Below are 13,650 nucleotides of genomic sequence, written 5' to 3' on the forward strand. Positions count from 1 at the left end.
GCCCACTTTTCTCCCTACCTCAGCACCTGGCCCTGCAGACACAGAGGCTTGAGAACCCCTCACCCTCTGGGATCTCTCGATGCCTCTCCTCCACTGCCAACAGTGGGGTGGGCTCCTGAACAAAGCAAATATCCTCACCCTGGTGGAGGTAGTGTCTACATGCAGACAGACAACAGGAAATCAGTAAGTGAGATATCACAGTACAAGGTGAAAAGTGCTATGGGGTGGGGGGAATAGAACGAAGTAGGAAGTTCAGTCTCTCAGTTGTGTCTGGCTCTTTGTGACCCCATGGACTGCAGCACGCCAGGCTTCTCTGTCCATCACCAACTCTCAAAGCTTGCTCAAATTCATTTCCGTCTGGTTGATGATGCCATTCAACCATCTCATCCTCTGTCGTCCCCTTCTCCTCTTGCCTTCAATCTTTCCCAGCATCAGGGTCTTTTCCAATGAGTCAGTTCTTCGAATCAGGTGGCCAAAGTATTGGAGTTTGAGCTTCAGCATCAGTCCTTCCAGTGAATATTCAGGACTGATTTCCTTTACAGTAGGGGGGTGGGAAAAAGGAGTGGTCCATGTAGTCCTATGGGAAAGGTGGGCTTTGAGCAGTTCTGAAGAAGGAAATGGGGACGCTGAGCAGACATCTGGTGGAAAGGCATTCCAGGCAGAGGGCATTGTATGGGCAAAGGCCCAGGGGCAGGACTGCATCAAGCTTATTGGAGCAACCCTGGTGAGGAGGAGGCCGGTGTTGGAGCAGAAAGAGCGAGGGAGGAGGGGAGAGCAGGGAGGGGAACCGGGCAGGTCATACAGGGCCTTGTGAGCCTTGGGAGCCTTGGGGAAGACTTGGACTTTTACCCAAGGGAGGTGGGAGCCCTGAGGGCTGTGCGCAGAGAAAGGAAACCTGACTCAGGTGCTCACGGGCGCCCCCTGGTGGCTGTTGTGGGCGGCTGTGGGTGCACCAAGCAGGGGGAAGCTGGACTGGTTCAGGTGAGCCATGATGTGGGACCAGGTGGAGGCAAAAGAGAGGGGAGAAATGGGTGGACTCTGGATATGTTTGAAGGTAGAGCTCCAGGGAGATTTCCGGAGGTACTAGATGTGGATGGTGAGCCAAAGCGGGGAGTCAAGGACGACCCCAAAGATTTTGCATGCTTGGAAAGATGAATATGCAGTGGGGGAGGGGTAAGAACATACTGGGCCCAAAGTTGAGGGTGAGGCTGGCATGAACCAGGGGTTGTCTTTGCACAGGGGGACCTGAACCTGGGGAGGGGAGCTAGGGGTCCCCGAAATCATCTGCCAATGGAGCGTCTAGGAGGCAGAAATCCTCCTGGTGATTCCGGGACACGGAGAGTGCATGCAAGAGAGATTTAAGGGGGTCTGAGCTTGCGGACCTAGCATTCCAGGAACCCTGCCGCAAAGAAGCAGAGAAGTCTGCCAGAGCTGGAGTGGGACAGGGGTCTGGGGAGGGACATCTGCGAGCTTTCGGGCCATATTCCAGTAAGAAAGAGAGCAAGGAGGGAGGGGGTTCCAGAGGGTAAGACGAGGGCCACGTGTCTAGATTGGAGAGACCTTGGCGGCCCCAAGGGCAGGACCCTGGGGAGGGGAATTAACGGAGCCGGTGTTGCAATGCCGAGGGCGACCACCAGATGGCGGGGCTGCCACCTTCTCGAGGGCGGAAAGTAGCAAAACCCTTGGGGAGTGTCTGCGCCGCGTGTCACCGCAGCCCCACTGTCCTTCCGGGCTCTAGAGATGGCTGGAATCTGGGGTGCACTTTTCCTAAGGGGATCAGAACTCTCACCAATTTCCCAACGCTCCTTCCTCTCCCTTCCATTTGGGAGCCGCATACAGCAGGCATACAATACAGGAGCGGCCAGACGACTGGACAAAGGAGTGGTGCGGGGTACCCTCGGGAGGAGCCCTGTAGAGCAGTGTAGAGAAGTGCGGGATCCCCGCGCCCGCGGCGCCGTTGAAGGGCGGGCAGCAGACGCCCCCGGACGCCATGTCACCGCGCCTCAGTTGCCGGGTAACGGAGCTGGAAGGCGGGCCGGGGGCTCAGATGCCCGAGGTGTGGGTGCCTCTGGTCTGCAGCGCGAGCTGAAGAGGGCAGCCCCCTCCTCCGGCTTTAGGGCTAAGGGGCGTTGCCAAGACCGCCTGCAGGTCCGCGGATTCACCAGCCCACTGGCTCAGTTCCCGCAAGAGGAGGCTGAGGACCCACATTGGCAAGGGGGACAGAGAGTCCCAGAAGGCCCACCGCCTTGAACCGGCGAAGGGAAAAACCACACAGGCTCCGGAATCGGGTTTAAAAAAGACTTGTTTAATTAAATACCAGGATGAGGCCAGGCAGGACAGGGGGGAGGGAGTCACCCGAAAGCAAAGTCCCTTGGGGCCCTCCCCCTCCACCCACCTCTGGGGGCCACAGTTAAATGGCTGGAACCAGGTCCAGGTGACCACCGGTCCCTTCAGGCCCCCGGACACTGGGGAGGGGCGGAGGGGCGAGTTCTCAGCTCCCTGGGTCCTCAGACCACAGTCCACCTCCCGTGGACAAGCACCGGCCAGCACTGGGACAATACGGGGAGGGGGCATCCAGACGGACACAAAGGGAAACAAGGTTAGGCCCGCCCCACCCCTCCCCCCTTCCTTCCCCACCCCGGGCTAAGGCATCTCACCATGGCTAAGGCATCTCACCATGGCGCAGCCCCCTCCCCGGGACCCTAGGCGCTGCCCCTGGATCCTGCCAGGGCCGGTTTGGGTCCACACTAGTGCCATCCAAACGCCCCAGCCCCCTACTGGGAGACAGGAAGTTTCTGGAACAGGTTGGGAGGGTGCCACAGATCTGCAGCCAAAGGCTATGGAATAGGCCTTTTCACGGTAAGGGACAGGGAGCCTGGGTCCCTTCCCATTTCAAGGCCGGGGTCTTCAGTCTGTCCAAAATGAAATCCAGTCTCAGCCACAGTGGGAGAACCCCAGGAGGGGATGTGGCATTTATCCCTCCCCTACCCTAAGTTCAGACCACGAAGATCCTCCCCCCACACCCACAACCCCTGAGGACAACAGACCACCCACAGGGGCCCAGATCAAGGAAGGGATTGGAGCCTGAAAAAATATTCTACCCGGTCCAAAAAAAATCGAGCTATACTTCCAGCCCCCGTGGGTGGGACCTCAACTGCGGGTCCAGGGGCCACCCTGCTGCCACCACCAGGAGGGCAGGATGGAGCCAGGGCCCAGGGCCTCTTCGCCCCCATCCGCAGTGCTGGGAAGGGGTCCATTTGGCCCAAAGGCTGTTCTGGTCCAAATAGGAGGGACTGATTGTCACATGATGCTGCTCAAGGCCAGTGTCGGGGACTCTTCCCCTGCAGGAGGGAGGCCGGCGATGGCGCCAGCTTCTCCCAGTCTCTCACTCACACAATCGCACACCCACCCAGCGAGGGGCAGTGCAGCCCCCACTCCAGCAGACAGAGGACAATAAATAAGCCTGCATTTACTCATATCCCGTGATATCCACCCCCCAAGTGAGTCTAATTGCTCTTTGGAAGAACCCCCATTTCTCTCCCTCCCTATCCCAAGTCTCAGAAGCAAATCAGGACCCCCTGTAGAGACCCTACCACTTCCCCCACCCCCACCCCGCCCCGGCGGCTGGGGAGCTGAGGGGCCCCTCCCTCGGCAGTGGGCCAGTGTGGACACCTGAGATTGAGTACCCGAATGGGGCGGCCAGGCCGCACCCTGTTTCCCTGAACATCTCCAATGGCTTTCGATGGGGTGAAGGGCTCCTGGGGCGGGGTATGGGGGGACAAGAGGCAGCCCACGCGGTAACCCCTAGTTCACCTATGGCTCTGCACACTTCATCCCAACCTGGAGAGAGGGGCCTGGGGGCCAGGTATGAACGCTGGTTAGGGGGTGCCTTTCCTGGGGCACCTCCCCCCAAGGCCCACATGCCACCCAAAGCAGGGAGGTGGTGAGGGAGAAGGGATGCCTTCTGGCCCTCGACCTAGGGTCCCTGTTCAACAGCTGGGAAGAGAGTTAACATCATGGCTATGTACAGACACGGGGCCATGCTCCTCCCGGAGAGCAACCTCCAAGGCCCAGATGACCCCGGTCCAGTCTCAAGCCCCCTCCTGGTTTGCTCGAGGGGGCAGGGGCAACTCGGGGGGACCCTCCGGGGGACACTGGAAGGGGCCGGTCTGGCAGTCAATCCGAGCCCCACCAGGGCCCGGGACGGCAGGCGGGTTGCTGGTGCTCCATGCCCAGGCCCAGCGGGGGTGCACTCAGGGCGGCTGGACAGGGCTCTACAGGCCGACTGGGGCCGGGCTGGGCACTGGGCTGGGCGCAGGGCTGCCCGCCAGGCTGCAGGGCAGCGAGTCGCTGGGCGAGGTGCTGCGGGTGCCCTGGCGCCGGAGAAGTTCCGGGCGGAAGCCGGGGTGGCGACGCGCGTGCTTGGTCAGGTGGTCGCTGCGGGTGAAGCGCTTGGAGCAGAGCGGGCAGGGGAAGCGCTTCTCGCCGGTGTGCGTCCGGTGGTGGCGGGCCAGCTCGTCAGAGCGTGCGAACTTCTTGTCGCATCCCGGCCAGTCGCAAGCGAAGGGGCGCTCACCTGCGTGGAGGACAGACAGTGGTCAGCGTGTGGGGGGAGAGAAGGCCGTTCCATCAGATCTCAAAGGGTGCTGGTCATTTGTCTCACCCCCACCTCCCCCGCAAAACTCCTTCGAGAGGCTGAATTCTGGGTGTGAATTTAAAACGTGTAAATGTATAAAGAAAATGACCCCAACTCATTTCCCGAACACTGATTATCCCCTCGTCTATTTCCTACGACTAATGGTAATTACTAGCTTTCCCAGGTGGCGCCAGTGAAAGAATCTGCCTGCCAATGCAGAAGACAATTCGATCCCTGGGTCAGGAAGATTCCCCTGGAGGACACGGCAACCCACTCCAGTATTCCTGCCTGAAGAATCCCATGGACAGAGGAGCCTGGTGGGCTACAGTCCATGGGTTCGCAAAGAGTCTGAGCACAATGGTAATTACAGACTGGGAGCAGCTGCCACGAGTTGAAAGGAAAACCTACAGAGACCCTGTTCTCCCAGGCCTGTCCGCCTACCCCTACCCCTAAGACGGCGTCACCTCGGTGACATGTGTCTCCCAATGTACTTGCCACACACGTGACCGCTCCGATCTTAAGGCAACAGTTCCTGCTGTCCCCGCCCCCGCGAAACTCCCTTCTACCTTTCCTGTGGGGCATTCCGAGGGCTCCAGGTGCTGGCGATCCCAGCTAAGCCCCTTCCTCTGGGAAATGACCACCAGGGGCGCAGGTGCCGGGCATCATCTGGGCGGTTTCCTGTGCCTGACGCCACCACTGACCCTTGTGGCCCTCTACGAGCAGAGGAACATGTGAAGGGACACCCCCAACCCCCGGCCGCGCTAGCAGGGTGGGAAGGGTCAGAAGGCGCGGCGGGGATTGCCCCTGGGTTCGGGCGCGGGAAGGGGCGGAGCCCGAGGCAGCCCGGGACTTGTCCCGCCCCCGCAGAGCAGAAGGCTAGGGGAGGGGCGGGCCGCCACCGGCAACTTCCTTCGCAGACCCCTCCCACCGCCAGGCCGGCCTCGCCCATCCTGCCCCGGCGGCCGCCGCCATCCCCGCCCGCCCGTCCCCACCCGCCCATCCCATGGGGGTCTATGCCCTACGACAGTGCCGCCCGATCCCCTCTCCTCAACCGTGTATCGTCAGCGTGTCCCCAGCCGACTCGGGGGGACCCCCGCCACGCCCGTCCTAGGGGCGGTGAGCTTCCCAGAGTTCGCACGCTCCGGGACCCAGCGCGGGGTACCTGGGACCCTGGAACCCCCCAGACGTTGTGTGCCCAATGCGCAGGGATTTTGCGGGGTGTGTTGGGGAGAATAGATGCGGATATGTGGGCAGGGTCTCCCCTCGTGGCATAGAATGGAACCCAGAAGAGGAAGGGGGGACGCCAGCTGGGGGACAAGAGAGGGGAAGCCACAGTGGGGTTAGGGTAGGTTACACACTGGGAGGCCCACACCAGGCCCTGGGGACTTTGGTGACCCAGGCTGACCCTGCACACGCCCACTGGGAGGAGGTGGCAAGGGAGACAGACTTGAAGGGTGTCCTCTGCCAGGGATCAGAGAAGAGACCTGATGGGGCTCTTCTCTGATCCCTGGTAGAGATGACCAGGAGCCAGCGGCAGGGGCCATGGGACAAGAGCCGCAGCCGTGGGGGAGTGTGGGAGGGCTGGAATCTCAGGGTGACCCAGTGACATCTCCGCTCTGGAAGCAAGGCCTGCCTAGGGAGAAAGGCTAGGAGGGAGGAACCGCAGAGGGGCACCAGTAGACTTCAGAGAGGCTCCTACTATCACCCGCGGCCCTGGAGGCCCAGTAAAACCTCCCCTCCCCCATCCTTCCTCCTGACCAGACTCGGGACACCCCCAGCACGGCACGAAAGGGTCCCAGTAGAAACTCCCCCCAGAAGATTTCTTGTGGGATACCTGTCGGTTATGCTTGCAGTTGGGGGAGGGCAGGCCCCAGGAGGCTGCGAACCCAGAAGTGCTGGTGCCACCTCCCTGGGGGAGGGGAGTTACGGGCCACAACCGTGCTGCTGGAGGGAGAGCAACTGTCCCCAAGACCACAGGTGGCCCCAAATCCCCGAGGCTGTCCCCCACCACCATTCGCCTCCCCTGGAACAATCCAGAAGGCAAAGTCCACAGCAGCTGGGGGAGGGGTCCGGGCGGGGACCTCCTCAACGGAATCACGGGGCTCAAAACAGCGCGGGAAAGGACCCCCCACCCTACTTGGAACCGACAGGTTCCGAGGGCCGAAGTCTGGGGGAGGGGGCGATAGGGGCGGGGCTGCTGGCTTCCAGGCAGACAGTGGCGGGGGCGGGGGCGGGACGCCCCTCCGTGGGGCATGCGGCCCTGTCGCCATCTTGCAAGGCGCAGGCGGGGAGGAGCGGAGGGGCTAGGGGAGCAGGTGGTGCCGGTGGCGGGGGAAAGGGCCCTCCCGCTCGGGTTGGCTCACTTCCCCATTTAGGGCAACGGGGCTGGTCCCGCCTCCCACTCTTCTCTCCCTCCCTCCGCCCCGCAGCTCTCCTTCACCACCACCGGCAGGTTGCAAGAGCGGTGCCGGAGCCCGTAGGGGCTGAAAGCACGCAGCCGCCGGGAACACAGCTGCCGCACGTAGCTCGGCGGCGTCAAGGACAGCCGCAGGCCCAGCCGGCCCTGCTCACGTGGTGCCGCTCCCGCCGGGGCCTGGGGTCGTCCTGCCGGCTGGACGGCTGCCAGCCCTGCCCCACGCCGGGTGGCCCGGGAGTGCGGAGCACGTGCACACGTGGGAGGACGTCCCGGAGCGCAGGCTTCCCGCCCCCACAACGTTAGGCGAATGCCTACAGGATGCCATGTCCTGTCACCCTCTCAGTCCACTGGCGGGGGTGGAAAGGGAGGTGGGGGGTGGGCGTGTTGTAATATTCGGAGGCTCAGAGCCTGGCTGCACCTGGCCTTCCGCCTGTCTCCAGAGTCTACCTGGGCGCTGGAGAAGGATGCGGTGGGCGGGGCTGCGGTGGACTTGACCCTCTGACTTGGGCTGGGCTTTGGGGTGAACTCAGGACTGCCAGAAAATGAAGGCCAGGAGGTCCGGGCGACCGTGCGCCAGGCCTGGCTCAGCCTGCTCCGCCTTTGAAGAGGGCGTGAGGTGGGGCCGGGAAGCCAGTGCCCCACCTCCCCGGGCTGGAGGCCAAGGGTCCGACAGCTAGCCTTCTCCGTGACCTCCGGAGGTCATCTCTAATCTAAGGAGGGGAAGGTGCAGCCCACAGCCAACCCTTGCACAAATGCCCACCTGCCAGGTGGACTGCACCGGGGGCAGGGCTCAGGTAAGGCAGCATCCCAGGACAGCTGGAGAAGGCTGGGGCTGCAGCAGGTGGCAGGGTGGGGGGCCGGAAGTAGGGAAGCTTTCCAAAGGAGATAGGGCTGAACAGGCCACAAAGAACCCAAAGGGCAGTACAGAGATGCAGCCAAAAGAATGGAAAATTGATGGTGAAGTCTGGAGAGCCGGGCCCAGGGCCCCTGTGTGCTGGCCATCCTGAAGGCTTTACAACGACCAGCAGGCACGAGGATCCACTCTGTGATCTTAAATACCCGCCAGATGTTAGCCCCTTCCCCCAAACCCAAGACTGCCCACCTCCCTCCCTCCCTCCCAGTCCCCACTCCTCCTACAGGTTTTCCATTTCAATTGCTCTGCCTGTTGCACCAAAAGCTTATTAGGCAGAGATCTCCCAGGTTCTCACCTTCCCAGGTGGTACCTGGCAACAAATCCCATCGGAGCCCCCTTCAAACAAAATATCTCCAAACCTCCTTGTCTCCAGGCCCTACCTCTGGCTTGGACTGGTGCGGCCCGTATTGGAGCTGCCCGCTCAGTGCTCTGCTCTTGGGCTCAGGGTCCAGGCTGAAGTCTGAAGTACCAGAGCCTGGATGCTTCTCACACCCCTGATTCCTGCTGGAACCTCTGTCCCTTCCTCCATCCCATGTCTGGTCTACCCTTCAGAGCACACTCTCCTAGCGTACCCCCTCCACTGTCTCTGTTCTCAGCTTTCCTATGCTGGAGCTCAGTCTCTCCTGGATGTGATCTCTGCCCCCAGCCAACCCTAAAGCTGAGGGCGCAAGCCTGGCCCCTCGAGGGTGCATGATACACATGTGCAGAGTCTACAGGGTCTAAGTAGACAGAATGACGCTGGAGTGGCTGGCTCCAGCAGCAGCTAACCAGCTGCCAAGTGTGCTGGTGCATCATCTGGTTTACCCCCCAACCCCCAGGTAGGAGCCACTCCACCCCCCACCCCAGCCCTGTTTAGTTAAAAGGTGGACCCCCTGCTGCCTCACACCCTGCCTCCCTCCCTGGGAACCCAGGCAGCCCCAGCTTTACCACATCCCCCACCCAGACTGGCATCTTCAGCGTGGGGGCTGGTGGCCCTCTCAGTGCCTAGGGCTGAGGGGTCACAGCCCCCTCAGGCCCGAGAGCATATGTGTTCCAAAGCCCTGCTGTTCTGGAAATAGGACTGGGCGAGGGTGGCTCCCTCCCTCTCCGGGAGGCCGGCTCCTCAGGCTGGTATCATCTGCCCACTCCCGGGCCATCTGGGCCACCTTTATCAGGGAGCCTGGGTGGGGGGTGGTTATCGCCCCCACAATGTTGGGGCACCCTCTCCACCCCCAAAAAATGTTGGGGCACCCTTCCCCAGCCCCCAGCTGCTCACTGCACTACTGCAAGAGAAGGGGGCTAGATGGGGAGGCAGTCCTGGGCACTCACACCCCCCACCCCACCTTGGCATTGCCACACTCTGGCCCCCCAGATAACCAGTAGTCTTCTAAGCCCCACCTGGCCCTAGGGGCACTCATGGTTCTGCAAGGGGTAGAGGTGGGATCTGCCTCCATACATAGCCCCCATGCCCGCTGCTGCCTCAGTTTCCCCATCTGCCTCCCCTCCTGGGGGCCTGTTCAGCAAAAAATACCCCCACCTGCACCCCCACCCCCGCCCCCGGGTCAGCACACAGGGGTTCCCCTAGCCACTTCTTGTCCCCAGTGTCACGGGGCTTCTCTTGGCCTCCCACACCACAGCCGCCCTCCTCAACCCCTCTCCTGGACCCTAATCCCGTCCTCATAAACGGATTTTCCTCTGCAAAGCCGGCCTGCTTCCCCACCCACCCCCACCCTGCCCTGGGGATTAACCAGACTGCTCACCTGCTCGGCCCCCTCCCCACCTTCCACCAGAGCCTAGCCTCCCAGCCCACCCCCCAGGGCCCCTGCCTCCACCCCCTGCAGCCACGGTGCTGCCCTTCTCTTGAGACACGCCTTTCCAGGCTGCAGTCAACCCACAGCATCCACCAGAGAAGCTGCTTCCTCCAGGAAGGCCTCTCCTCCATCACCACTGCTGTCACCGCCCCCTACAACGTTCCAGGGGTCCCGGGAGACAGGGATCGGGTCATCCCCACAGTGCCCCTCTCACACACAATCAACGTTCAGCTACTCTTTCTCAGGCGTAACCAGACAGGGGTCTCAACAGGAGAGATCCCGCAAGCCCCAGGGGACACTGTGTGCTGTCTGAGGACATCTGTTATTGTCACAACTGAAGGTGCCCCAGGTGGGGGCCAGGGAGGCTGCTCAACACCCTACAGTGGCCAGGATGCCAGACAGAGAATGACCCGGTCTAGGAGTGAGCAGGGCCAAAGACTAACGGTCTCCCCCACTCCAGATCTGAGCTCCTTGTGGGGAGGGGCCTGAGCCCCCCAGGAGGTGCTGGGCATTGGGGGATCTGGGGCAGGAAAACAGTGGTAGATGAGGGAGGTGGGGAGAGCAAGGAGTAGACTGCCAGCTCGCCTCCGCCCCCGCCCCACCTCCCTCCCTCGCCATCTCGGTATCCATGGCAACCGCGTCAACATCTCCCGCAGCTTCCAAGTCTTTCCCTGCCCCACGCGGAAGCAGGGGAGCTCATTGTAGGCCAGTGACTGCAGGGCAGACCCAGGGGACTGGAAGCCAGCCATCCCCGCTCCCAGCTGCTCCCCTGCAGCTGTGGGGCCCCAAGGAAGACCCCATCACCCCTCCACATCTCCCCACCCCAACCCTCTGTGCCAAATGGAGCAGAGACGATGACGGCTCCTGCTGGGCCTGCTTGCTCATCTGTAAAATGGGGCCAGACCAGGAAGGGAGTTCTCTCTACAGAGAGAAGAGCTGCTGTCAGGCAGTGATGGGTGGGACAGGACCCCCTCCCAAAGATCCTTGGGGCACACTGGCTCCTGCAGCAGACAGCCAGCATCTAATTAAGGCTGTTCATCAGATCTGTCCCCAGGCTTGCCCCTGGCAGTGGGCAACACCACTCTATCGTACAGACCCAAGACAGGTATGACTTCCCCACCCCTGGGGGCTGGAAAAGCCAAAAGGCCTTGATACAGAGGCTTTTGGTAAGGTAGAGTCTGGTGGTCCTGAGTGCCAGAAAAATGCCACATTAGCCATCATTAAGCACGAAGGTACCCCAAAGCATCCAAAGCTGGAACCAAGGGAGCCTGGGTGCAGGACTTTGACTCTCAGTACCCAGGTGCCCCCCAGTGCCCAGCAGTTATTATCAAGGGAGCAAGCAGTGGAGGAATGGCTCCCTGCCCTCCCCCACCCATCACTGGAACACCCCGACTCTGTCTCCTGAGTCTCAGTTTCTCTTTAAAGCCAGGAATGGCAACACTGACATACACACAGGCACTGGACAAGGAGTCCTTTCTCCTCCACGGGCGTAGGGGGCAGTCAATACTGCCTAGGGACTCACGGAGGTCCTTAAAACCCCAGCAAACCCTGGGGAAGTGTCCCTGGGGAGCCACAATGGGAGGTGGCCTGCCCCCCCACCCTTCACCAGACCTAGAGAGCAGGACAGAGTGCGGGAAAAGAACCAAGGCACCAGGGGGTCTGAGCCGCTTTCAGGGGTCACACCATCCCTGTCTCTGCCACAATTCCAGGGCCAGCCCCACCTCGGCCCTCCACGTGTCCCTACAAGGGGAGCATGTCCAATGAACTATGTCCATGTGCCCTGACGTGACCCACGTAAGGACCCTCAGGAGAAGGCGTCAGAGAGCCCTTTATACAGACAAAAAACCCACCCAGAAGAGGAGGTCTTGTGCTAGAAAGTGGCAGAACCACCGAGTCCAAGCCCACGCCCACCCAGCTTCCCTGCCCTTCCCAACTGAAGGATCACCTCCAATGCTCAAACTCAGGCTGGTGACCACCATCCCCTGGCCCCCAGCCCAAGAAAAAATTCTCAGGGTTGAAGGTGGGACTTCATAGGGAGAACTGGGAGGAACCGCAGAGGAAAAAGAGGGGGTGCCCGAGTGAAAGGATGGCCAGAGCCCCCTGCCGCCGGGCTGGGCGGTGAGACGTGACTGTATCGCCGAGCCCTCCCCCGCCACCAAGTCTTCTCGGCTCCCGGAGCTGGTGGGAGGAATCCAGTACGCTGGGAAACAGGGGGATAACATGACGCCCTCAGGGATCCCCCTCCTCCCGAGGCTCAAGCCCTAACCCGCACTTCCAGCCCCGCCTTCCGCCTTACTAAAACACAGCAAAGGACAGAGAAAACGTGCCGGGCATCCCCCAACCTCGCCGAGCACCAGGCGCTCGGCCGCCCTCCGGGGTGAATCCTCGCGACCACCTCGGAGGCAGCGCCACGGTGCCTGCTGCCTTTCTACAGATAAGGAAACCAAGGCAGGGGAGGAGACGAGAACCTCAGAACTGAGCGCTTCGACCACGTTGCCCACCGCCCCGATTCGAAACCAACGGAAAACAAAAGAGAAACCAGGCCGAAGGCGAAGGGGACTACCCAGGAGCCCCGATCCCGCCCGCGGATCCCGCAGCAACCGGCACCCGGCGAGCTCCTGCGGCTGCCTCCGCGCCCGCCATCCGCTCGCCACCCGACCGCGTGGCCGCCACGCCCCCCGCGCGCGCCCCACCCACCGAGGCCCCGCCCTCCCGGCCGGCGCGGCGGCTGCCCGGGCGCGCCCCCCTCCCCGCCCCCGACGCGCCACGCAGTTTCGGGGTCCCGGCGGGGGAGGGGGCGCGGGAGACCGCCCCCGCGCGGGTCCGGCTCGCGATCGGGCTCACCTGTGTGCGTCCGCAGGTGCGACTTCAGGTGGGAGGACTTGTAGTACGCCTTAGCGCAGCCCGGGAAGGGGCAGCGGTGGCTCTTGGCGGCGGCGGGCGCGGCGCCGGGGGCGCGGCCAGAGGACGGGGACGAGGCGGCCGAAGAAGAGGAGGCGGGCGAGGCGCCCCCCGGAGCGGCGCTGGGCCCACCGCGCAGGTCGGCCAGGATGCTGGCAGCCAGCAGGTGGGGTGCGGCGGCGGTGGCGCCGGGGCCTGGGCCTAGGACAGCGGGGGCCGGCGGCGGCGGCCCAGGGGGTCCAGGCGGGGCGGCCTCGCGGCGCGGCGCGCGCACATCCAGGCCGGTGGCTGGGCCCGCGCCCTCGGGGCCCGGCCGCCCGCGGTGCACCACGGCACCCGAGGAGATGGCCATGAGCACGTCGGCGGCGAAGTAATCCACGCACGCCACGGCTGCCGACATGCCAAGCAGGGGCTAGCGGCGCGGCCGAGCGGGCGGAGCAGAGGCAGGAGCGGCGCCCGTCCGGCCGGTGGCGGCTGCTCGAGTGCGGGAGGAGGAGGAGGAGGCCGGCGCGCGCCGCCGCCGCCGCCGCCCGCGCTCTGCCCGCCCCGCCCCGCCTGACGCGCCCTGACGCACCGGAGCCCGCGGGGGCGGCCGCGGCCCGCCCCGCCCGGAGGACGCCCCCTCGGGGCGCGCTGCCACGCCCCCCGTCCGGCGCGCCCTCTACCACCCTGCCCTCTGCGCGAGGCCTCCGGGGGCGGAGCCCGGGCTGAAGGAACCGCCCCCTGTCGCGCCCACTCTGGCCCCGCAGTACGCCCTCCTCCCTCCCCGAGCGCGCCTTCCCCACGCCGGGCAGCAGGCTGAGGAGCCAGCTCTCTCTGGCGCGCCTTTCCCTCAGTAGCTCCCTCCAGTCCGTCCCCAGAGGACCCCCTCCTCCGCCCCGTCCCTGGTAGGGTCCCGCCTCCGGAGCGAGTCCCGCCCCATCCCGGCAAGCCCCTCCTTCCTTGGGTGGGCCCGCCCCCTAGGGCGAGTCCTTCCCTGCTCGGCGCGCGCCCC

The 13,650-nt window shown here is 63.4% G+C and overlaps 1 protein-coding gene across 1 annotated transcript; it reads right to left on the reverse strand.

Annotated features, from left to right (window-relative positions):
* Positions 1-2,286: 2,286 nt before the first annotated feature.
* On the reverse strand, positions 2,287-13,196 carry KLF16 (KLF transcription factor 16). The gene is made up of 2 exons (XM_055553509.1): positions 12,600-13,196; positions 2,287-4,576 (listed from the first exon to the last, which is right to left on the reverse strand). The coding sequence occupies exons 1-2, from the start codon at positions 13,054-13,056 to the stop codon at positions 4,275-4,277; spliced, it is 759 nt and encodes a 252-aa protein (XP_055409484.1). The 5' UTR covers positions 13,057-13,196; the 3' UTR covers positions 2,287-4,274.
* Positions 13,197-13,650: the final 454 nt, after the last annotated feature.

The sequence above is a fragment of the Bubalus kerabau genome, chromosome 1 (genome assembly GCF_029407905.1).
Source record: "Bubalus kerabau isolate K-KA32 ecotype Philippines breed swamp buffalo chromosome 1, PCC_UOA_SB_1v2, whole genome shotgun sequence".
Lineage (NCBI taxonomy): Eukaryota > Metazoa > Chordata > Mammalia > Artiodactyla > Bovidae > Bubalus > Bubalus kerabau.